At 40.3% G+C, this 23,698-nt stretch overlaps 1 protein-coding gene across 1 annotated transcript in view; it reads right to left on the minus strand.

Moving 5' to 3' along the window:
- Positions 1-23,097, minus strand: part of LOC130274027 (desmocollin-3-like) — a 29,826-nt gene extending 6,729 nt beyond the window's left edge. Inside the window, exons 1-14 of the mRNA XM_056521774.1 lie at positions 22,804-23,097; positions 15,611-15,695; positions 11,660-11,871; positions 10,590-10,706; positions 9,359-9,514; positions 9,088-9,232; positions 7,151-7,317; positions 4,585-4,719; positions 4,067-4,252; positions 2,988-3,247; positions 1,804-1,946; positions 1,034-1,258; positions 476-709; positions 58-179 (exon numbers count right to left, since the gene is read on the minus strand). Coding sequence (XP_056377749.1) covers positions 58-179; positions 476-709; positions 1,034-1,258; positions 1,804-1,946; positions 2,988-3,247; positions 4,067-4,252; positions 4,585-4,719; positions 7,151-7,317; positions 9,088-9,232; positions 9,359-9,514; positions 10,590-10,706; positions 11,660-11,871; positions 15,611-15,695; positions 22,804-22,866 — 2,250 coding nt within the window. The 5' untranslated portion in view covers positions 22,867-23,097. The remainder of the gene's footprint in view (positions 1-57; positions 180-475; positions 710-1,033; positions 1,259-1,803; positions 1,947-2,987; positions 3,248-4,066; positions 4,253-4,584; positions 4,720-7,150; positions 7,318-9,087; positions 9,233-9,358; positions 9,515-10,589; positions 10,707-11,659; positions 11,872-15,610; positions 15,696-22,803) is intronic.
- Between the last annotated feature and the right edge of the window lie 601 nt (positions 23,098-23,698).

A 23,698-nucleotide genomic window follows, 5' to 3' on the forward strand; every position in this document is an offset into this window, starting at 1 on the left:
AATACGACTTGTTGCTATTTGCAAAAACATCGCTCTTAAAGAAAAAAAAAAAATTACCATAACATCTGCTCCAGGTGCTTCGGTGTTGTTTATAAGTAGGTTTTGTTGTGGTCCATCATCAGGGAATCCAGTTTTAGATGTAACTGATTTAGATCCACACAGACAGGCTGCTAACAAACCTATCGGACATAAAAATATAGTTATACAAAAACTTATATTTACATGATCTTTAAAGGAAACAGAAAAATCATGAATGGTTTGCAAAATAATAATAAAAAATAAAAAAAATAAAAAAATAAAAAAAAAACACACACACACACACACACACACACACACACACACACACACACACACACACACCACCAGCAACAACAACTTGTACTAGTATAAGATTTCAATTTGTTAAAAAAAAATAAAAAATTGTTTCTTTGTTACAGTACGTAAAGTCACGTATATTCAACCTACATGTACTTACCAAGAAGTAAAGCAAACAACACCGCTGACAGGACCATCACAAGAATAGCCAGACCTCCAAGGGACACATTCTTATCTGAAGATCGGTCAAGGCAAGTGAGGCTATTGGCACAGTTACACTTTGTCATAGTAATCTCCTGTGTAACACCATAACCCTGTTTATCAACTACTCTTACTGGAACCAAGTAACTCCCTAGGGGAAGGCTACCGACTTCTTCTATACGTGCAGAATTATCTAAAAGGAAAAAGATAGTTTTTTTTTTTGTTAAGAATGAAATTCTCTCAAACCAACTCCAAATTTATTTATTTATTTATTTATTTTTTGAATAAGTTTTATGAACTTGGCATGATGACACCCAAGTCAGAAAGATGGCAACAAATCCCACTGGAGGTATAGTGCCATTAATACATTTTCATATAACAATCAGTTGGGCAAGTCAAAAAGCAATCGGCCGCAGCCTACTAAGCAAATCATTCATTTTATCAACAGTAACCGTAGTACTAGTTGACCAGCCATAATTTCATTCATAAACACATAATAAATAAATGCAGTTCATACCATCTACAGGAATAATGCGCCACGTGTTTGAGATAGTTGCATCTCTACTGCTATCCAAGGCAAAAACGTAGGGGCTGGAATGTGGCATGCTATCATCATCTGATGCTTCAATGACTGCATAGGTTCTGCCAGTTTGGCAAACAGTTAGAGATCTTGGTATAACTGGGAAGTTGTCATTCACATCTTCAATTATCATCATTATTGTGCAGGTACCAGATTTTCCACCTAGTTAGAAGAAAAATTACATGAGATTAATCGCTTACCAAGAATTTGTTAGATATTACCCCTTAAATATTATTTTATTCTTTATTTGTTTCATCTATAGAATATCGCCAGGTTTACGCTGCAGAATCTAGGTACAGAATTCCTACTGGAGAGCCCACTGGCGGCGACATTGCCATAGACGACAATGCATTTCTGAGCGGATTCGCCAAAAGGTCCAATCGGTCACGATACTGTTGCAATTGCCAGTATTGCTTTTCTACAATTACTGCATTTTCTAGCTAGAAATGCATTGAAAAATTACATCAAACTGAATAGAACAAGACTGTTGTATTACACAAATTGTGTATCTATTAACCCCCACGGAGTCAGGCTCTTAAAATGTGACCTGTTGGGATCATATATAAATGTATATTTATATGGCATACACGCACCATTGTACAACCAGTGCATTATACCTCGGTAGCCACCTTCTAAGTTTTATTTATATCTGTAGAATCAGAACACCAAACATTGCTTAAAAAAAATAAAAATAAAATAAAACTCACTTTGATCAGTTGCCAAAAATGTCACATTGTATTGATGGTTTGGAATTTCTTTCGACTCATAATCCAGAACCTTTTCTGTTGTTATCCGGCCTGTATTTCCATCAATACTAACCAAGGACAGTGGATCTGATAATACCTTATACCTGTGGGGAAATATTTTATTACTAGCAAACAAAAGGTCTTTGATATCTAGTATCACATTTGTAAAAGACTGTTTGCAACCAAGTGTGTGAGCTGCAGAATATATAAGTGAGGTGGTTGTATATTCCCAAGTAAGAGGAGACAAAAGAACTCTACCACTGTCAAAGAAAATGTAGAAAATGTTTGTTTTAAAGGGGTACTCCTGTGGAAAACTTTTTTTTTTTAAATCAACTGGTGCGAGAAAGTTAAACAGATTTGTAAATCACTTCTATTAAAGAAATCTTAATCCTTCCAGTACTTTTTAGGGGCCGTATACTAAAAGAAAAATACAAAAAAGAAATGCATTTCCTGTGATGTCCTGACCACAGTGCTCTCTACTGACCTCTGCTGTCCATTTTAGAAACTGCCCAGAGCAGCATTTGTTTGCTATGGGGATTTTCTCCTGTTCTGGACAGTTCCTAAAACTGATAGCAGAGGTCAGCAGAGAGCACTGTGGTCAGGACATCACAGGAAATTAATTTCTTTTTTCGATTTCTCTTTAGTTTACAGCCCCTAAAAGGTACAGGAAGGATTAAGATTTTTTTTAATAAAAGTGATTTACAAATCTGTTTAACTTTCTCGCACCAGTTGATAAAAAAAAAAAAAAAAAAAAAGAGGTTTCCTCGAGAGTACCCTTTTAAATATTTCACAAAAAATTGTATTATAAACTTTAGTTTATTCTTTTTGGTGATATGTTGCAGAAACAGGAGGTCTTGTCTTTTTTGGATGTTCATTCGAGTACAAATAAGGAAGCCTCTGCTCAGCTATTTCTGTGACTAACATAAGTGAATGGAGACCATTACTCACATAAGTAGTTTTTATTTATTTTTTTATCTATAAATATCTAAGTGTGAACAACCATTTCATTTCAATGAACCTGAGCTACAATTCCAAACAACCCATTGACAGGTGCGGCTCGATTTATGGAAGAAAGATGCCATATTTTTCTAATTTTGTCCAATCTCTCTACTAAAGTCATCAAAAGAATAAAGAAGGCAACGTACCGTATTCCAGACCCACTTTTAGTTTCGGGGTCAGTAGCTGACAATTGAGCAACAAGTGCTCCGGCAGTCTGATTTTCTTTGACACGTACATCTTTAATGGCGGGCGTGCACTCTGGTCCTTCATCCACATCTTTTACAATGACGGTAACTGGAATAGTGCTTGCACCACTGGTTTTAGTCCCGGACTGTGTTATAACACTCATTTCATTAGCAACTGCTACTTGTAATAGAAATCGTTTGGTTTCTTCATAGTTGAGTCCCTAAAAACATAAGAAATCATTTTCACAGTTATCTACATCTCAGTTCACAAACAACAACCTAGTACAGGATAAGTACATGATTTACTATATCATGTTGCCATGCATGCCCATCCTATACACCACTGTAATTTAGCTTAGGTTCACACACAGTGGGGGATATTTATCAAAGGATTTAGACTGGTTTTTCCTGTCTAAATTTGTCGCACAGAAAGTCGCAGTCTAAATATATGCGACTTTTGCTCTAGAGGATTTTTAGAACATGATGCATTCTAGTCTATTTTAGACTGAAATGCATTGAAAAAGGCATTGGTGCTCAATTTATCAAAAGAGACTTTTCAGCGACAAGTCGCATCGGCTGAAAGTACGTTATGTTGGAGCAGGTTTAAATATAGACTACAGCATAGATCCCGAAGTCTGTGCACAGAATTTATCAAGAGCCGTGCGCCATTTGATAAATTATGCGCACAATAGACCAGCCTAACCCTCTGTATTTTGGTTTATATTGATGCAGAACATAGACAGCTTTGATAAATATCCCCCAGTGTCTTTGATTTTCTGCATGTTACACCAGATCTTTAATCAAGTTGCTCATTCAGAATTTATAAAAATTGCAAAAAATATATAAAAATAAATTACAGATTTAACTTTTAGTTTTCACTAAGGATACATAGTTACATAGTAGGATTGAAAAAAGACATACGTCCATCTAGTTCAACTAAGGAATTGAAGGGAAGTGGTATGGGGTACCATGCATCGAATAGCCAATTGGCTCCTTTGTCAACAATTTATTTATTTTTGTAAACAAAATATTCACTTTACCTTTTTAACAGACAGTAGTCCCTCATTTGTGTTTGGATCAGTAGATATGTTGAAGTGACCAAGCTCATTCCCTTGGGTGATCGTAAACACAGCTTTCCAGTTTGGCGTATCAGGCATGTCATTATCCACCACAGGAATTCTTAGAATAACCATTCCGCTTTCATTTTCATTTACTTCTACCTGATACTGATGGATACAAAGCACAGAAGATGGAAATAAGGATGATAAGGATGGTAGACCGTGCTCATACCACATTACTCTATACATTTGCCTGGACTGTATCACAACATATAACTTCTGGTGTAGGCCACCACACAGCCAACCACTTGTGAGCCTGTCAGCTAGTTTAATTGCTGCAGATCTGCTAGCAAGTATCTCGACTTGTTTCCGAGTTGTAAGGATGGACCTATAAAAATCCATAAATATTCCCAAAGCTGTAACATTCTGTAGCTTTATTCCATAGGACCAATATTTAATATAACAATAACCTGGCTGCTACATGAATCAGAAACACTTACCGATTGTGTAACGAAACTTGGAGCAAAATCATTGATGTCAAGCACAGTTATAGACATTGTTCCAGTAGAAGATAAACCGCCGATGTCTCCACCCATATCACGGACTAGGAGAGTAAGGGTATACAGGCTCTGAGTCTGGAACAAAAAAAGACATAACATAAAAAAAAAAAAAAAAAAATTGCAAATTTGGTTACACTTTTCTCAGCTACAAACAAGGAATCTTTAAATAAAAAAACAACTGTGTTTAATGTTCCTCAGTGGACTTTAGGCCAGTGGCTGTCTGGGAGTTGAAGTTGTGTAACATCTGAAGGGCCACAGTTTCAGACCACGAGCTTTAAACCAGTCCAAGAGGTGAGAGAAGCTGTCTTTACCTGAATTTGTAAACCACTGAGAATCAGTTGCAGCAGCCTCCCATTATTTTTGATGGGATTCTGCTGCATCGGGCACAAAGCAGATTTTCAGCAGCATGTTCATTCTTTTTGTGGCATCCGCTCGGAAATTCATTGCAGTGTATGCAGAAGGCACATTTCTGAGCAGTACCAGCACAGTTTTCCTCTGCAGGCGCCTGCTGTCCATGAAATGTGTTTTCCACATGGACATTAGGGTGCTATAAAGCTGGTGAAATCGGTGGTGTTTGCTTTGGGTTTAGAGACATACAATTGTGGCAGCAAATGTTGGCACAGCTGAAATTTTTTAAGAAAATGAAGTATTTCTCACAGAAAAGGATTGCAGTAAAACAAATTTTGCTATACACGTTTATTCCCTTTGTGTGTATTGGAACTAAACAAAAAAAGGGAGGAAAAAAAAATTAAAAAATCAAATTGCATATAATGTCACACCAAACTCCAAAAATGGGCTGGACAAAATTATGGTCACCCTTAACTTGATATTTGGTTGCACACCCTTTGGAAAAAACAACTGAAATCAGTCGCTTCCAATAACCATCAATAAGATTCTTACACCTCTCAGCCGGAATGTTGGACCACTCTTCCTTTGCAAACTGCTCCAGGTCTCTTATTGGAAGGGTGCCTTTTCCCAACAGCAATTTTAAGATCTCTCTACAGGGGTTCGATGGGATTTACATCTGGACTCATTGCTGGCTACTTCAGAACTCTCCACGCTTAGTTGCCATCCATTTTCTGGGTGCTTTTTATATAGGTTTGGGGTCATTGTCCTGCTGGAGTTTTCTGACACTGGGCTGTACAGTGCGACCCAAAATCTGTTGGTCATCCTCAGATTTCATGATTCCTTGCAGACATTCAAGGCAGAGGCAGCAAAACAACCCCAAACCATCATTGAACCTCTACCATATTTTACTGTAGGTACTGTGTTCTTCTCTTTGTAGGCCTCATTCCATTTTCGGTAAACAGTAGAATGATGTGCTTTACCAAAAAGTTCCATCTTGGTCTCATCTGTCCACAAGACGTTTTCCCAGAAGGATTTTGGCTTACTCTAGTTCAATTTTGGCAAAATGTAGTCTTGCTTTTTTATGTCTCTGTGTCAGCAGTGGGGTCCTCCTGGGCCTCCTGCCATAGCGTTTCATTTAATCTAAATGCCGACTGATAGTTCGCGCTGACACTGATGCTCCCTGAGCCTGCATGACAGCTTAAGCATCTCTGGAATTTGTTTGGGGCTGTTTATGCACCATCCGGACTATCCTGCGTTGACACCTTTCATCATTTTTTCTCTTCCGTCCACTTCCAGGGAGATTAGCTACAGTGCCATGGGTTGCAAACTCCTTTTTTGGTTTCGTTTCAATACATACAAAAGGGAATAAACATGTGTATAGCAAAACATGTGTTACTGCAATCCTTTTCTGGGAGAAATACTTAATTTTCTTGAAAAAATTCATGGGTGCCAACATTTACGGCCATGACTGTACTTGCACATATGCTCTAGTTTGGAATTTCATAGGGAGAACTTTATACAATCCTCCCTGGTAAATATATGTAAACAAGCCATGTTTTTGAAAAGGGGGAAACACATGCTACATATGAATATCATAAATCATGCAGATTTACTGTAGAGTTTTCAGCAGCAACTCCATCTAATGTGCGATTACCCTAAACAGGGTTTATAATGTAAAAATCATTTTATCTGTATTCTATGTTGTGTTTAACATCACTTGTTCATATCATTTATTTAACTCGTCCAGGACGAAGGGTGTACAGGTATGCCCTTGCGTCCTGGTACTTAAGAACCGAGGGCGTACCTCTATGCCCTGTCTCATTAATTGGGTTTGGACCATTCTCACGGTTGCTAAGGCCAGCCAGGACCCACAGCTAATACGAGGCACCGCAGAGCACCAATAACACGGATCAATGCTATTGCATAGCATTTAATAATATATGCAATCTAAAAGTTTGAATTGACCCCCTTTTCTCCTTTTATTAAATAAAATAAGGTAAAAAATAAAAAGATATTCTTATTCTTCTAAAGTCACCATCAGGCAGCACAAATTCACAGGCATTTTATCTGATTCACTGCTACATAGTCTATTGCTCCATTGCTGTAGAGGACATGCAGAAAAGGTAGAAACTCATGAGTCATAAGAAAAATGTATTACCTCTCTGTCAAGCCGGTTTGAAGCGGTAGTGATTATTCCATTTTCGGGATTTATGTTAAACATAAGAGGCGATGGAGGACTTTGCTGAATAATATAATATCTCAGCAGGGTGTGGCGTGTGCCTGGCTGATCTCGGTCTGTAGCATTTACTCTTCCTACAATCTCACCTATTAAAAAATAAATAAAAAAATTCAGCTGTATGAGGAAATGCTAAATGTTTAATAATTTAATAGCATTTCACCTGAAGTTATTAAAATAAAAGTGATTCACTAAATACATATATATTCAAGAGGACCTGTCAGCAGCTATCAAGTCAATAAACTAAGTACATGGTCAGATATGGCTTAGCCTAGGGGTGAGGGACATGCTTTACCTTTATTTCCATTAGGCTGCTTTGCTTTTCACCACAGAAGCAACCTTTGTAAATATGGCAGAAGTGCCCAAAGGGGAATTTCTCATCAGTGTCAGGATATCCCAACATACATCAGTCTCTGTTATAACCCCTTCACATCTGCCCCACTTGTCTGTGATGAACTCAAAGCTGTCTTCCCTGTCCAGAGTAAACATTTTTTGTAATTTTTTGTATTTTTTTTTTTTTACGTTGTCTGACAACAGGCCGGCATATGAGCAATGATGTTCCCTTCTCTCAGTGGACTTATATATAGTAAAGATGGAGATGTGCTGGGATACTTTGACACTGGGAGCAATAAGGAACATACTGTAAACAGAAGCAGGATGGAAAACGCACTCAACACTTTCTTGGTCAGATTAATCAATCTTTATTGCAGCATATGGCTCATAAAATCTTCAGGTACAAACGTGCACAGGGAGCTAAAGGTGAACACAGGCAGGGGGCGGCAACTAGTTTCGCGCACGTGGGCGCTTCCTCTGGCTCGCACTGACCGTCAGGTCAGTGCGAGCCAGAGGAAGCACCCATGTGCGTGAAACTAGTTGCCGCCCCGGCCTATGTCCACCTTTAGCTCCCTGTGCACATTATGAGCCATATGCTGCAATAAAGATTGATTCGTCCAACCAAGAAAGTGGAGAGTACGTTTTCCATCCTGCTTCTGTTTACAGTATCTACTTGCTATTACTTTGGGAATACTGCACCAACACTTGGAGAATCACAGCACGCTACTCTTGGTACATTTCCCTGCCGTATTGACACCATACACTGCGGTCTCTCCAACTACCGGTGCCGAGCATATACACTCTTCTATACTATGAGGCAATAAGGAACATGGTCTCTTCAATCTCATTTCCATATTTACAAAAAATGGGTTTGTTTTTAGCACAGGGGCAACCTATGAAGAACAAACCAGAGTCTAGGCCATATTTGGTAATGGGCTTTGTTAATTAACTTGAAAGCTGCTGTCAGGTCCCCTTTAAGAGAGGAAAGTCACCAATCCAAACAAACCTCTTGTGAAATGCCATAATAGCATGTCAGAAGGTGCCAACTGTTCGGTCTGTGGTCTTGGGCCCCTGCCAAATTCTAAATTACAGGAGTTGTGGCGCTCGACAAAGTGCCCAAGCCCTTGTGAAGCCAGATGGGAGGAAACCTTAGTCATATTTCTCAACCACCGATTCTAAACACAGTAAGAATTGTTTGGCGGGTCAGGTAACGTCTGCTTATGCATGTCCGCACCTACTTAATTCTTCTCCCACAAGCAGCATTTATGTGTAATTAAGATGCACTGATGCTGGAAATGTAACTTGAGAGGTTCCTGTAGAATGTAGATCATATTGCTTCATGTATGCCAACATGCCTCATATGCATACACATACAAAATTATACCTCTTATGAGTTATAAGGTTAGATGGAGAAAGAGATAGAGATATATATATTATAAAATCTCATTTAGATGGATGCGTTTATAAGACCATGGATACATTAATGATACTAATACATTACAAAAAAAAAAGTGGTCTCGATTTACCAGCTTTGGTGTGCTCCAGAACTTCTGCACAAAATGACTGTTCTGTAAAAACTGGTGCGTTATCATTGTCGTCTTCTACTATGATGGGCAGGTCGAGTGGAGATTCAGGAGCATAACCATCCTTTGTTTTTGCATAAGCCATAAGCTAAAAATAAAGAAAATAAATAAACAGTAACTAAGTGTAAGTTTAAGTTAGGTCATCACTGTGTAAAATATGTCCTTTAATATAAAATAAAAAAAGTATATAAAAAAGGGAATTGAGAAAGCATACCTGGAAAAATGGATATTCTTCACGATCGACTGGCCCAGTGATATAAATATCACCAGTTTTAGAATTTATCTCAAACAATCCAATGGGTGGCTGATCAACTCCCTGCCCCGTGATAGAGTAATATATCTCATATTCTTGCTGAGTATCAGATTGGATCTGCAGGAAAGAAAAAAAAAAAATATATATATATATATATATATATATATATATATATATATATATATATATATATATATATCCTATCATTGAAATCCTAAATATAAACAGACATGCTTATTTACCAGGAAGGACAACAACCAATAAGTGCATTGTACCACAAAAGAGTAAAATAATAAAAAATGGTCAGTGTGCCTTGAACATTATAAAAAGGGAACAAGCCAAAACATTCAAGTGTGGGTTTGTTTTTATTAAATTACTCATAAATTTAGTTAAAGTGGTACTCCACCCCTAGACAACTTATCCCCTATCCAAAGGATAGGGGAAAAGATGTCTGATCGCAGGGGTCCGGCCATTGGGACTTTTTGATCTCTGACATTATGTTCAGAATACTTAGCTCCGGCCGGGCCATGGTTGTGACGTCATGTCACACCCCCTCCATTCCCATTTACGAGAGGGGGAATGACTGGTGTTGGCCCGGAGATCGCGGGGGTCCCAGCGATCAGACATCTTATCCCGTATCCTTTGGATAAGGGTTAAGATGTCTAGGGACGAAGTACCCCTTTAAGGACCAAAAAAAGCCTGCTATGCGACATGAAGAGTGATTTGGGGTTTGGTTGACCAAAATTATTTCTTCTTGCTGGGAGGCAGCAGTGCTCTAAAATGAACAGAAGGGGGAACTTCCTCTCACAGCATAGGGACCAGGAACTGCCTTGATATGAAAAAGTTTAAACAGTGCTTTTACAGAACTTCGTATAGTAAAGAATCAACAGGATTAGCTGTTCCTGGTTTTGTTTATCCATATTAACAAAATCCCCTACACATAATATTGGAATCACTTTTTACATCAACAGAACCTTGCATGACTATAGATTACTCAGATTGTCCATTACTGCCCTGAATAGGTTCTGTTCTTTCCATCTTCAGAAGGATAGACACCTGTTACCATAATGCTGCATGTTTTGCCTCCATGATGCATTTTTCTTCAAGTGTATTAGTATAGGGGTTTTATCATCTATGTTTTATTACAGAAATTAAATTTTTTTTTTAATGTTTGCAGTTGAGCTGACTGTACCTGTTGAACATGAGCTGGAAATTTTCCTCTATAGTTCTCATGGACTGAGAAGGGCATAGGACGCCATCTTCTTTTTGTCCGCCTTAACAGTTCTCTGACAAGTCTTGTTTTACCAACCTGAAAAACACAGAACAAACATTAAGTCACACAGGATAAGATTAAGAGTCTATGGGGTAGTTTTACTCCAAAAGATAGGGGATAAAATGTCTGATCACAGGGGTCCTGCCACTGGGAACCCCCACGATCTCTCCTGCAGCACCCAGTCATCTGGTGCATGGAGCAAACTTCACTCCTAGCCTGATGACTGTCGATGCAGGGGCCGGAGGCTTGTGACATCACGGCCTCGCCCCCTTCATGATGTCACACCCCGCCCCCTCAATGCAAGTCTGAGGGAGGGGGCGTGATGGCCGTCATGTGACATCGGCGTGACATCAAGAAGGGGGCGGGCCCTGCATTGCCAGTCATCAGGCACAGAGCTAAGTTTGCTCCCTGCACCAAATGACAGGGGTGCTGCAGGAGAGATTGTGGGGGTTCCTTTGGATAGGGGGATAAGATGTTTAGGGGCGGAGTACCCCTTTAAGCCATGTACAAATTCAAAGGAAAGTCCCGAACCACTATCTGGCCTCTTCTGTAATGTCTAGAAGTGAAACTCCAGTTGAGAGGTCTTTTCTGAAAGTGTTATTCAATAGATTATACTACAGAAATACTAATGTTATCAAACTCCTTTGAGTTGCCGGAGTAACCTATGTCTTCTGCAGGGCTTTCTCAGTAGACTATTCTTAGAGTTACACTCCCAACATTTTATGGTAATGGGCCAAGAATTCTTTGACAAACATCTCAGATCATAGCAGGTTTGTATGTTGTGTAATGGAAAGATGTGCTGCTTCTGTACATCTATTATCGACGCTAGCATCATTCTAGAAACTCCGTGAAACACCCCATGACAAGCTATAGAATTAAAGGGTATTTTTAAGAATGCCCAACAATGCAGGACCTGCTGGCATGACTTAGCTTGTGAGTCTGAAACTTCAAAATAACCTTTTAAACTTCAAAATAAAAAATAAAATTACCTTTTCTTCAGTTACGAGCTTAATACGAACAAGCTTCTCAGTGGAGAGAACGCTATCCCGGAGAATGATGTTAAAAGACAAGGCATGATTCGGCATTGTAATCCGCTTAGTAGAATATATGGCATATTGGGAATCCACATGTTCTACAACATAATCAGGATTGTCTGTCCCACCGATGACATCATTGGAATGCATACACGACTGCAGGTTTACTAGGGAGTAACAAACAAATAAAAATAATTAAAATACAGCTAAAAGCAAATCTTTATATACTAAATAACAAAAAAAAACTAACAAAAAAAAACACAACATTTGTTATCATTACGACACCAATTTCGGCAGAATTCTGTGCTCTGAGAATTCTGCAATGCCTTTCAGAAAATGTTGAATTTTGTGGATTCGCAGAAATTCCACCATGTGAACATACCCTTATTGTGAGTTCTATCCCCCTCATTTTGTTTTATTTGGTTAGCACTCTGCCCCGCCCACTCAGCCCTGACCTATTTAATTGACAGGAAATTACAAAGTGTTTCTGGCAGTCCTCAGACTGGGAGCATGTGGTGAGTGAGCTTTGCCATCTGTTTACACTGGTTGTGGTGCACTGGCCATTGCTGCCGTGTCTGTGTAGTAGTGCGGGTGACCCATAACAGAGGACTAGGTCAGGCATCATTGAAGCTGCTCTGCCACTGGCCCGTTTCCCTTAAGGGCACTGGTGTTGTGGTGGTGGTTGCTGCCACTCAGCCTTGCGCCGATTTAGGTTAGGGACCCACTACATACGTGACCGTGATGTGGCTGGCAGGCTTGCACCATAGGAATATACACAACCTGTTTGTTTTATATATTTGCTGAGAAGAACAGGATCTTTGTACAAGATGTAGATGTGCAACCATTTCCCCCCCCCCCTCCCCCCCCCCCCCTCCTCCATTGATGTATTAAATTTCCTTACACAAATATTTTTGGGGGGTTTACCATACATTTTAGGGTAAGAGGAGTGTCATTACAAAGCACAACTGGTTTTGTAAAAAAAACTGTCAAAATTGGTAGTGTCCTTAACAGGTTAATGGTGTAGTTGCTGCATGTCACTCCAGTGGTGACATTTTCATATGTCTGCTGCAATATTTCCTATCCAGGGTGCTTCAAGCTGTTGCAAAAGCTGGATGCACCCTGGTTGGGGAAACCCTGGTCTACTGTAGTGACTCCTTTTCAAACATTTGTGCCATTTTAAAAGCACTACAGTCCCCGTTATGAGTTTAAATAGCGTATACGTTCTGAAGGGAGTAATTAGGGGTGACTTTGGACATAAGTGAATGGGGTCCGATGTTCCCGTCAGCATTCAGTTTTTGGTGGGATGCTGCCAATGGATACGATTAACAGGGACAGGAATGAAGTGTGATCGGACCTGAGATTACGCTTTGGAGTTAGTATTCACCCAGTACAATCCTGGTTTTGGATGCTAGTCGCAAATCACAATGTCAAATGTATGAACACTGTCAGGGTATGTTCACATGGTGTAAAAACAAACTTAAAGTGCGCATTTTCTGTCTCATTTGGAACCTGTTATAGATCACGGATGGAAATGCGCGTGTAAAGTAAAATACGTTGTTAAAATTTTACTGTGTGAACTTACCCTTAGAAGAAAAATCTTTACAAAAAAAAAAGCCAACTGCTATTGTAAGGGGCCGTTCATCCTACGTTGCCCAAATGTTTTGGCAAACTGTACTGCAGTCACCCCAGCGAGTTTAAGGAGCCTCATGTTTAAAGGGGTTATACAGGATTAGATTAGAAATTGCCTCTCAGTTCAATTAAAGTGAAGTTATAATACCATACACAACGTGAGGAAAAGTGAAGTTTTTTTATTTTATTTTTTTTATTAGAAGAAATTAGCTTGGTTTCTATTCCTGGATAACCCCTTTAATAAATTCTACTAATAAATATGGATTGGTCCAGTCGTCAAACCTCTAGGCCCAGCCTTATCAGTCTACAACACAGTCTGGCTTTGCCCATCCAACCAAACACAGCTCAGCTTTAATTTCTCACACTGCTTTGGTAACATAAAAGCGGAGCTGTGGTTTGTAGATATGGCCAAAGACGACACATGTTTGTCTCATGTGACAGATCTGGGCCAGTGTTTCTGTGCAGGACTCAATAGCATGGTCTGCTGCACTGCCCCCCCCCCCCCCACAAAAACAGTATACATCTAAGAAATAGACCGGACATAGTCACCAGTAAATTACATTTGATCCATTATACACAGGCAATGGGGGATATATACGAAAAGCTGCGCAGAGGCAAAGTGGAGCAGCTGCCCATAGCAACCAGAGCGCTATTTTCATTTTTTTTTTTTTTTTTTTTTTTTTTTTTTTTTAAGTCTCCTTAAAATTGCTAAGGGCAACTAGTCAGCTTTTCCTCTGCACAAGTTTAGATAAATCTACCCCCCCCCCCCTTTGAACCTGCAGGGGACACACTGTAGTATGTCAGCAATGTGTAAAGAAAGTATGCTAACCTATACCACAGTGTGCTTCTTGCAGGCCCATTGGGAGAGATTGGTCAGAGTTGTGTTGGATGTCATTTTTCAAGTCTCTTCTGTTGGCAGAACATAATTTATCATTATAGTCTCATGATGTGTGATAAATAATGCACAAGTCCACGAAAACTAACAAAATCTCCCCATTAAGTTTATTAATCCAAATGTAGATTACTGGCAGCAACTTGATGGTGTGTAAGTGTCTGATCTTGGGGATCCGACCACCGGGACCCGCTCTCCTGAATGGAACCTGCTCCACTGATTTCTATGGGAGCACTGGAGATGCCCGAGTACAGCCCTCAGGCCTAGAGAATTAATGGAGTGTGCCGACTCAATGCCGTACCCCTGCAATCAGACACTAATTCTTTATCCTGTGGATAGGGAATAAGTCGTTTTTCACCAGGCCATACCCCCTTTTAGCAGAATCCTGCTATCATTAGATTGACCAGAGATATTGGGGAAGAACACACCTTTTTAAACATCTGGCTCATCTGTGACTGCCCATGCAAACTCTTGTTCACAATTTTTACACCTAAAAACAAGTAGTACTGAAAAAGATCCACCAACACAGAAAAGCCAAATTGATCATCTTTGTTAACTAAGGCTACATTCACACTGCCGGTTGTCTCCCGCAGTGTGAAAAACATTATTTTAGGATAAAAAAAAATAAAAAAAAGTAAAAAATAGTGCTTGCACCGTCTTTTTCTCCGGCTTTTCTCTTCGAAAATAATGGCGCCTGACGGACCCCATTGACTATAATGGGGTCCATCAGGACCAGTTATTGGACGTTATGACCCATAAAAATTACGGCTGGACGTATTTGACGGGTCATACCGGCAGTGTGAAAGGGGCCTAATTAATAATCTTTATTAAGTAATTAACAAACATGATAACTTCACATAAAATATATTTGAGTAGAACCGCAGCAAGGATACACTGAAATAATACAAACTGGGGCGGGATAAAGACCGGACCAAAAGAAAAATAAAAGCCAATGTTACACCCACATGGCTTTTTTTTTTTTTTTTTTGGGGGGGGGCTCACTCCCATAGACTTCGATGGAAGAAACACCAAAGATTTTCATGAAAAATAAAAATAAAAGAAAACACCAAAGTCTCAACATGAGATCATTTTTCAAAAACTGTCAGGGAGCCCAAAATTGTGCAAAGTAAAAAAGTGGCTATGGCATTTTGCAGTTCCCTATTGACTTACTGCTAACATCTGGCCACAGCTTTTTCTGTGGAGAAAAAAAACACTGACGCAGAATGGGCGTTTTTATGGGCGTTTTTTGCTTAAAAGAAAAAAAAAAAAATCAAAAATTTATGAAAACCTGGCCTTAGACCAGCATTGGGCAACCACCTGTTACAATCACATGTGAGCAGTAACAAGACTGTATTAAATATTGTAAAGTGCAAAAATTTACTCACCTTTGCCAATCATAGATCCGGAGTAGATAACAGGTGGTACTATGAGTTTCACTTTGTGGCATGGCTTCCTCGCAACAATTGATGGCTAAAAATAGAAAACAACAAAAACGTAATAAATAACATGTACATGTCCCAGACATAATTTAGCTATAATTGGGAATGTGCTTATTTCTGCTAGCTAGCACATCCTCTTTTACACACCTATCCAAAATAGGACTTCCAAAAGAATATAAAAACATGAAAATAAAAAAAAAAACTGCCCATCCAGGTCAAATTCAAGGCTAAACAGACACTGGAAACTATACAGTCTCATGTTTTGTTGTTGCCTTTTGTCATTTAACCAAAATGCTGTTTCGTATCGGCCTTTGCTATCTAAGGCCCCTTTCACACTATAAAAACCTTTCCGTTATGAACGCCTGTTAGGAAATCGCCAATTATACGGCCGGTACAAAAACACTAACGGCCATTAGAAAATCCCATTATAGTCTATGAGATTTTTCTAATAGCCATTTTAACCCGTTATCCTAACGGGCGTTCATAACAGAAATGTTTTTATAGTGTGAAAAGGGCCTGACTGCAAAGACCAGTGTTTCCCAAGCAGCGTCCCTCCAGCTGTTGAAAAACTACTACTTCCAGCATGTCTGCACATCCTCTGGCTGTCTAGGCATGCTAGGAGTTGTAGTTTTGCAACAGCTGGAGACACACTGGTTGGGAAACACTGGCTTAGACCAGGTTTTCTGACCGCTTACAGCATATATAGTTCAGAGAGGACTATAGTAAGTTTATGTAGCTATAAAGTGGGGTTTCATTCTGTCCCCTGTAAACCATACAGGACATACTTTGTAACACGTTGTTGCTTATTGTCAGGACATATTTACCTAGTTTATGTGCTTCAAATCTTGCTGAATCTCTTATAAACCTCAATCTCTTCCAAAAGAAAGGAAAAACCTATAAAAGACTTTCATTTATCCCAAACTATTAAATCTCCTAGCCATTCTGCTCCCTGTCGTGCCCACGCCTCCACATTCCTGGGACTCTGTGTTGGTCTTTCTGCAGTAACCCATGTTAGGGGTCATGAGACCCAGCATCAGAGAAGAAATAAATCAGCGTTCTGTCTTCTTAGAGGAACAGCTCATTTTACTACTCATTCCTGGGAACAAAGGACCAGTAGTCCACGCAATTCAATAGATTATTCAGCGTTATTTTTTAATCCCTTTTTTTTTTTTTTAAATAAAAACAAAGTAACTATCCTGATTTAAAGGCCCACAGCTCTGTCTACAATCATGTACAAACACCATCACAGGCCGCCCTAGATCAACAGGAAGGTCCTCAGCACCCAGAACAGAATTAAACAAGGACTAGTGAAAGAATGTTCTGTTTTTCAAAATATATTATATATATATATATATATATATATATATATATATATATATATATATATATATATATATATATATATATATATATATATATATAGTGTGTGTATAGATAGGACAGTAATGGTCTAAGGTATTTCATAAGCAATTATTCATTTAAATTGTGCCGACATTCTGTAGCCCTTTACAGTGTATACTATACTGACCTCAAAAAAATGTTACCGTATATACTCAAGTATAAGCCGAGTTTTTCAGCACGATTTTACGTGCTGAAAACTACCCCCCCCCCCCCCCCCCCTCGGCTTATACTCGAGTTAACTCTCCACCTGTCAATCCCTTCTCAGTCGTCTTCAACCTGCGGACCTCCAGATGTTGCAAAACTACAACTCCCAGCATGCCCGGACAGCCATCGGCTGTCCGGGCATGCTGGGAGTTGTAGTTTTGAAACATCTGGAGGTCTGAAGGTTGACGACCACTGTGGCCTTTGTCATCATCCAGACACCCCCTTTAGTTTTCTACTCACCTCCCGTCAGTGGGAAGGAAGGGTGAGCTGGTCCGGGCCATCTATGCTGCAGGGACCGTCCGGTGGTGAGGGTTAGTCGTTCCGGGCTGTCCATCTTCACCGGGAGGCCCTCTTCTCTGCTCCAGGCCCGGACTAGTGACGTTGCCTTGACTATGACGCACGGATGTTCATGCGCAGGTACGTCTGCTGCGCACGGATGTCCCTGTGCGTCGTCATCAAGGCAACGTCACTAGGCCGGGGCCAGGCCCGGAGTGGAGAAGAGGGCCTCCCTGTGAAAATGAACAGGCCGGAACGACTAACTCTCCCCACCGGACGGTCCCTGCAGCATAGATGGCCAGGACCAGCTCACCCTTCCTTCCCACCGAGGGGAGGCGAGTAGAAAACTAAAAAGGGGTCTGGATGATGACAAAGGCCGCAGTGGTCTTCAACCTGCGGACCTCCAGATGTTTCACAACTACAACTCCCAGCATGCCCGGACAGCCGATGGCTGTCCAGGCATGCTGGGAGTTGTAGTATTGCAACATCTGGAGGTCTGCAGGTTGAAGACCACTGAAAGTGATTGACAGGCGGTGATGATGAAGGGGGGGGGATAATAACGGGGTTGTTAATAACTGGGAGGGATGATTTATTTCCCACCCTAGGCTTATGGTCGAGTCAATAACTTTTCCTGGGTTTTGGGGGTGAAATTAGGGGCCTCGGCTTATATTCGGGTCGGCTTATACTCAAGTATATACGGTAATTTGTCTCTCTTGATGTCTGCAGGGGGCCACTCTTGGGCTACATAGTGACTTTGCTCATGCAACATGAAGATTGTAATGTTGTATTGCGGCATCACATCAATCACACAAAATCCAGGAGGATAAGTTTGCGGTGGCAGGTGCAACTTGTAAGTGACTGTGCACGTACTGGCCTCAATCCTAGTTGCATGCTACTACGCCTTGTTTGCTATTTATTTTTTGCAGCCAAATTAAAACTTGAACAAAGTTGCAGTATAGTAAGTCAGACTTATTATGGTTGTGCACAGCCCATGTCATAGAGTAGCCCTAGCTTAAAGGGGTATTCGAGGGGGAAGAAAAAACGTTTTTTAAATCAATTGGTGCCAGGAAGTTATACAGATTTGTAAATCTTACACCTTCCAGTATTTATTAGTAGCTGCATGCTATGAGGAAGTTGTCGTCTAGTTCTTTCCCGTTCTCTGCTGCCACCTAGGTGTGTACCAGGTACTGTCCAGTGCAGGAGCAAATCCAATAGCAAACCTCTCCTGCTCCAGACAGTTCCTGACATGGACAGAGGTGTCAGCAGAGAGCACTGTGCTCAGATTGGAAAGAACCACACAGCTTTCTCTGGAGCATACAGCAGTGGATAAGTACTGGAAAGATTTAAGATTTTTAAATAGAAGTCATTTGTTCCTCCAGAGTACCCCTTTCACAGTCCCCAGCGTTTTGTCTATCCCTGTTTATTGCAAATATTATCTACTTAACAGGGCATATAGAAAAGCAGGACAAAAGCAACAAACCATGATTTCCCCATCACAGATCTTCATGGAAGAAACTTAGGAAACAGAAGATCAGGCACCTGCTGTATATGAAGCTCCCTAATACACAAGCCTATTTGATCCTACTTTAAAAGAACTTCCATAACAAACATGAAAGCTTGGCTGTCATTACAGCATTAAAATGCAAGATTGTAACACGATTAAGTTCAAAGGAGGTCTCCTTAGTTCCTTATTTTATTAACACGAGTCTTTGGTGAAGCAGAACAATCCATTATAGTCGCCAGACAATCGAAATTTTTTTTTTTTTTTTTTTTTAATGCATATTATTTTGTTACTATGGTGGATTCCATACATTTTCTGATGGGTTGTACTTGGAATGTGAACTTAGCCTTAAGAGTCTCTCAAATGTTTTCCCATCAGGTATTATAAATGTGTACCAGCCAAAGCTCTAGTTGTTAAAAATAACGTATTCTCTTTTGTTTATAGAATTTTTTATTTTTATTATTATTATTATTATTATTATTATTATTATTATTATTATTATTATTATTATTATTATTATTATTATTATTATTATTATTATTATTATTATTATTATTATTATGAATCAGTGAATGTAGAATAGCACCCTCAACTTTGGCCAAAGCCAGAAGTGGGTCCAAATACTAAAAAAGTGCAAATCTTTCCATTATAGTTTTTCTCAAAGTCCTCTTCTGATTTTGGCAACAAATACTGACAACATTATGTGTAACCTTACAGATTGTAAGTAGAGATGAGCGAACGTACAGTAAATTCGATTCGTCACGAACTTCTCGGCTCGGCAGTTGATGACTTTTCCTGCATAAATTAGTTCAGCTTTCAGGTGCTCCGGTGGGCTGGAAAAGGTGGATACAGTCCTAGAAGAGAGTCTCCAGCCCACCGGAGCACCTGAAAGCTGAACTAACTTATGCAGGATAAGTCATCAACTGCCGAGCCGGGAAGTTTGTGAGGAATCTAATTTACTGTAAGTTCACTCATCTCTAATTGTAAGCACTCGCCAGGAGGGCCCTCTCTCTCTATATTAGGGTTTCCCAACCAGTGTGCCTCCAGGTGTTGCAAAACTAAAACTCCCAGCCTTTGGCTGTCCAGGCATGCTGGGAGTTGTAGTTTTGCAACATCTGGAGGCAGCCTGGTTGGGAAACACTGCTATATATCAGTCTGTCAATTACAGTTTCATGATAATTTTGTTATGTATTTTAACCCCTTATCATATGTACATCTCTCTGGAACTATGGGCACTTAAAGAAAAAAAAAAAATATATATATAATAATAATAATAATAATGATAAGTATTCGCTTATTATGTCACCCCTCTCCACCAATATTATAGGTGATGACTGTTAAAAAAAAAATTGCATTGCATTGCATTATATCATTACACCTCTTATTTGGCAGCACAAGTACAACAAGCAAACACACTAATCCAGCAATAATCTTGTAACAAAGTGTCACAAATACTGCCCATGTAAGTGACATCACAATGATGTGACAAATGGGACTAGCCATAAACCTCTATGAACATCATTGTAGATCGGAATAGTGATAACCTTAAACTTTAAGTAGTTGTCAGGATGGCTTATTATTTGCTGTTTGGAGAACAAAAAATAAATAAATACGTAAAACAAAACAAACTAGGATTTGGCGCACAATACAAAGGCAAGAACCATCATATCACAACAGGGAGCTTACTATATCCTGACCTCATGCACACTACTAGTAAATGTAATGTGCAAACAAAGGGTTAAGCCTGGTACATATTAACCAAAATATATTATATCTAGTTAGAAATCAATAGTTAAATATGATATATATGTTGAGGCAATAACAGTTCTAAATGCTGTAATGTATGAACAGATGTAGCAGAGTTAGATTTGCCATTTGACACCACGCATGTGGTTTTAGCTAATTAATATTGTGTGGAATGCGGCCCCGAATAGCTAAATCACACATTCAGCTTAGGTGTCAATATAATATACAGTGAGTGAATTGTTCTTTGAACTTAGGATAGCATTGGATGCCATGTACATAGAAAGATGGAAAAGCCATGCCCACAATTGGGTAATAACACAAGCGATCAGTCGGCTCACATATAGTGAACTGGAGCGATAATATTCTATATCAGTGGTCTCCAACTTGCGGACCTCCAGATGTTGCAAAACTACAATTCCCAGCATGCCCGGACAGCCAACGGCTGTCCGGGCATGCTGGGAGTTGTAGTTTTGCAACATCTGGAGGTCCGCAGGTTGGAGACCACTGTTCTATATGAACACAATACTGCAGACCAATTGTATTCATGCAAATGGTACATTTACTGCTTAACCACATTCATAAGAAAGAGCCCAGACATGTTATCTCCCATTAGAGATGAGCGAACTTACAGTAAATTTGATTTGTCACAAACTTCTCGGCTCGGCAGTTGATGACTTTATCCTGCATAAATTAGTTCAGCTTTCAGGTGCTCCCGTGGGCTGGAAAAGGTGGATACAGTCCTAGGAAAGAGTCTCCTAGGACTATACCCACCTTTTCAGCCCACGGGAGCACCTGAAAGCTGAAAATCATTTATGCAGGATAAAGTAATCAACTGCCGAGCCGAGAAGTTTGTGACGAATCGAATTTACTGTAAGTTCGCTCATCTCCATCTCCCATACATGACAGCAGACACAGCAAGAATTCATTCAAAGGTGTAGCTATATGAGTTGCAGAGGTAGTAGCTGCACCAGGGCCTGTGTGCCTAAGGGGCCCCAAAGCAAGTCTGCCCTATAAGACCAGTATTCTAATTTGCACATGGGGCCCTGTTGCAGACTTTGCATTGGGGGCCCCAGAAGCCACAAGTTACCCCTCTGCATTCATCTAAACTACAATGGGCAAACAGGCTGATAAAGTGTCACATTACAGTAGTGTGTGTGTGTGTGTGTGTGTGTGTGTGTGTGTGTGTGTGTGTGTGTCATAATAAAGACAGATAAACAAATAGAATGATAAATAAAGTAGCAAGTATTGAAAAACTACAATCTCAATTAAACTATTTCTCGGCATGACCTCCAGATGTTGCAAAACTACAACTCCCAGCATGCCCAGACAGCCAACGGCTGGTCCTTGCAGCATAGATGGCCCGGACCAGCTCACCCTTCCTTCCCACCTAGGGGAGGTGAGTAGAAAACTAAAGGGGGGGGTCTGGATGATGACGAAGGCCGCAGTGGTCTTCAACCTGCAGACCTCCAGATGTTACAAAACTACAACTCCCAGCATGCCCGAGAGAAATAAGTTATACAGATGTAGTAGATCCGGATTTGTCACAACCATATAAGTTGTACTAAGTTAACCAATCCGACATACCCAGCTCTGCTACACCGGTATCAATCCCTTTTATTATAATGCTATTCTATTGGTTATAGATCTCAGGTAATGGAAGATCACATACTTAATGTCACACATCAGCCACTAGGTTGCACAAAGTCATTTGGAATCACTTCCCGAAGTTTTCAGCATAAGGAGTGGCCTGATATATTATATACACACAGATACATTATATATATATATATATATATATATATATATGTGTGTGTGTGTAAGTATAATTAGGTAAGTTCTTCTCCATTATATCCCAGGTTCCAGATACATATACCTGTTACACGTCCCAGATACAACAATGGGGTCAGCTGACACTTCCATTTACGGTCAGATTTTAAATAAAAGGCTCTATGCATTAATGATGATTTGGGGGGGGGGGGGGGGGGGTCCTGATCTCAGGGGAAGCACTCACCAGGATCAGTGCCAAAAAGCAGCCCATAATAAACAATCCTCTGCCCGATGCGGTAGACCCCATGATTGCCAGCTCCCAGTGCAGCCAGCAGGTGGAGGGTTAAGTAGTTCCTAGTGGAGAGGAGCAGGGACAGTGGAGCAGCCTCCGGCTCTGCTGTGAAGAATAGACTAGTCCGCAGCTGCAGTCCCCGTCTCCTCCAGTGCAGGCAGCTCTGCCTGTCTTTCCTGCCGGGTGTGCAGCACTCAGCCTCCTGGCTCCCTTTTCTCCCGAGTACACTGGGCACCTGTCCCCTCCCTTGTGGAAGCTGCAGAGATGAGACCTCCCTGCAGGGCGGGGCCTCCCGAGTTTCATAAAGAAACTTTCCTTCCCTCCCTCCAGTGACTGAGAGGAGACTCATATCATACACCTGGGGAGGGCAAAGTCCTGCACCTTGTGTCACCGGCTCATGAGTCACCTACCGTCCAGCCCGGTGTATGGGGAGCAGCAGGGAGGAGGAGGCGGCATTCCTGTGTCTTATACACATGACAGATATGTATCCCAGAAGACACTGACTGGAGTGATGCTGGATGTGAAGAATGTCAGCACAGGCTACAGGAGAAAAACGCCATACAAACAACACACATACACACAAACAACACACATATACACAAACAACACACATATACACACAAACAACACACATATACACACAAACAACACACATATACACAAACAACACACATATACACAAACAACACACATATACACACAAACAACACACATATACACACAAACACACACACATATACACACAAACAACACACATGCGCACACACAAACACACAAAACTATTGAAAACGCACAAAATAAATAATGCAGCGCATGTATTACAAATGTCAGGATAGATTCATTTTGC

This window comes from Hyla sarda, chromosome 5 (assembly GCF_029499605.1).
Source record: "Hyla sarda isolate aHylSar1 chromosome 5, aHylSar1.hap1, whole genome shotgun sequence".
Classification (NCBI taxonomy): Eukaryota; Metazoa; Chordata; class Amphibia; order Anura; family Hylidae; genus Hyla; species Hyla sarda.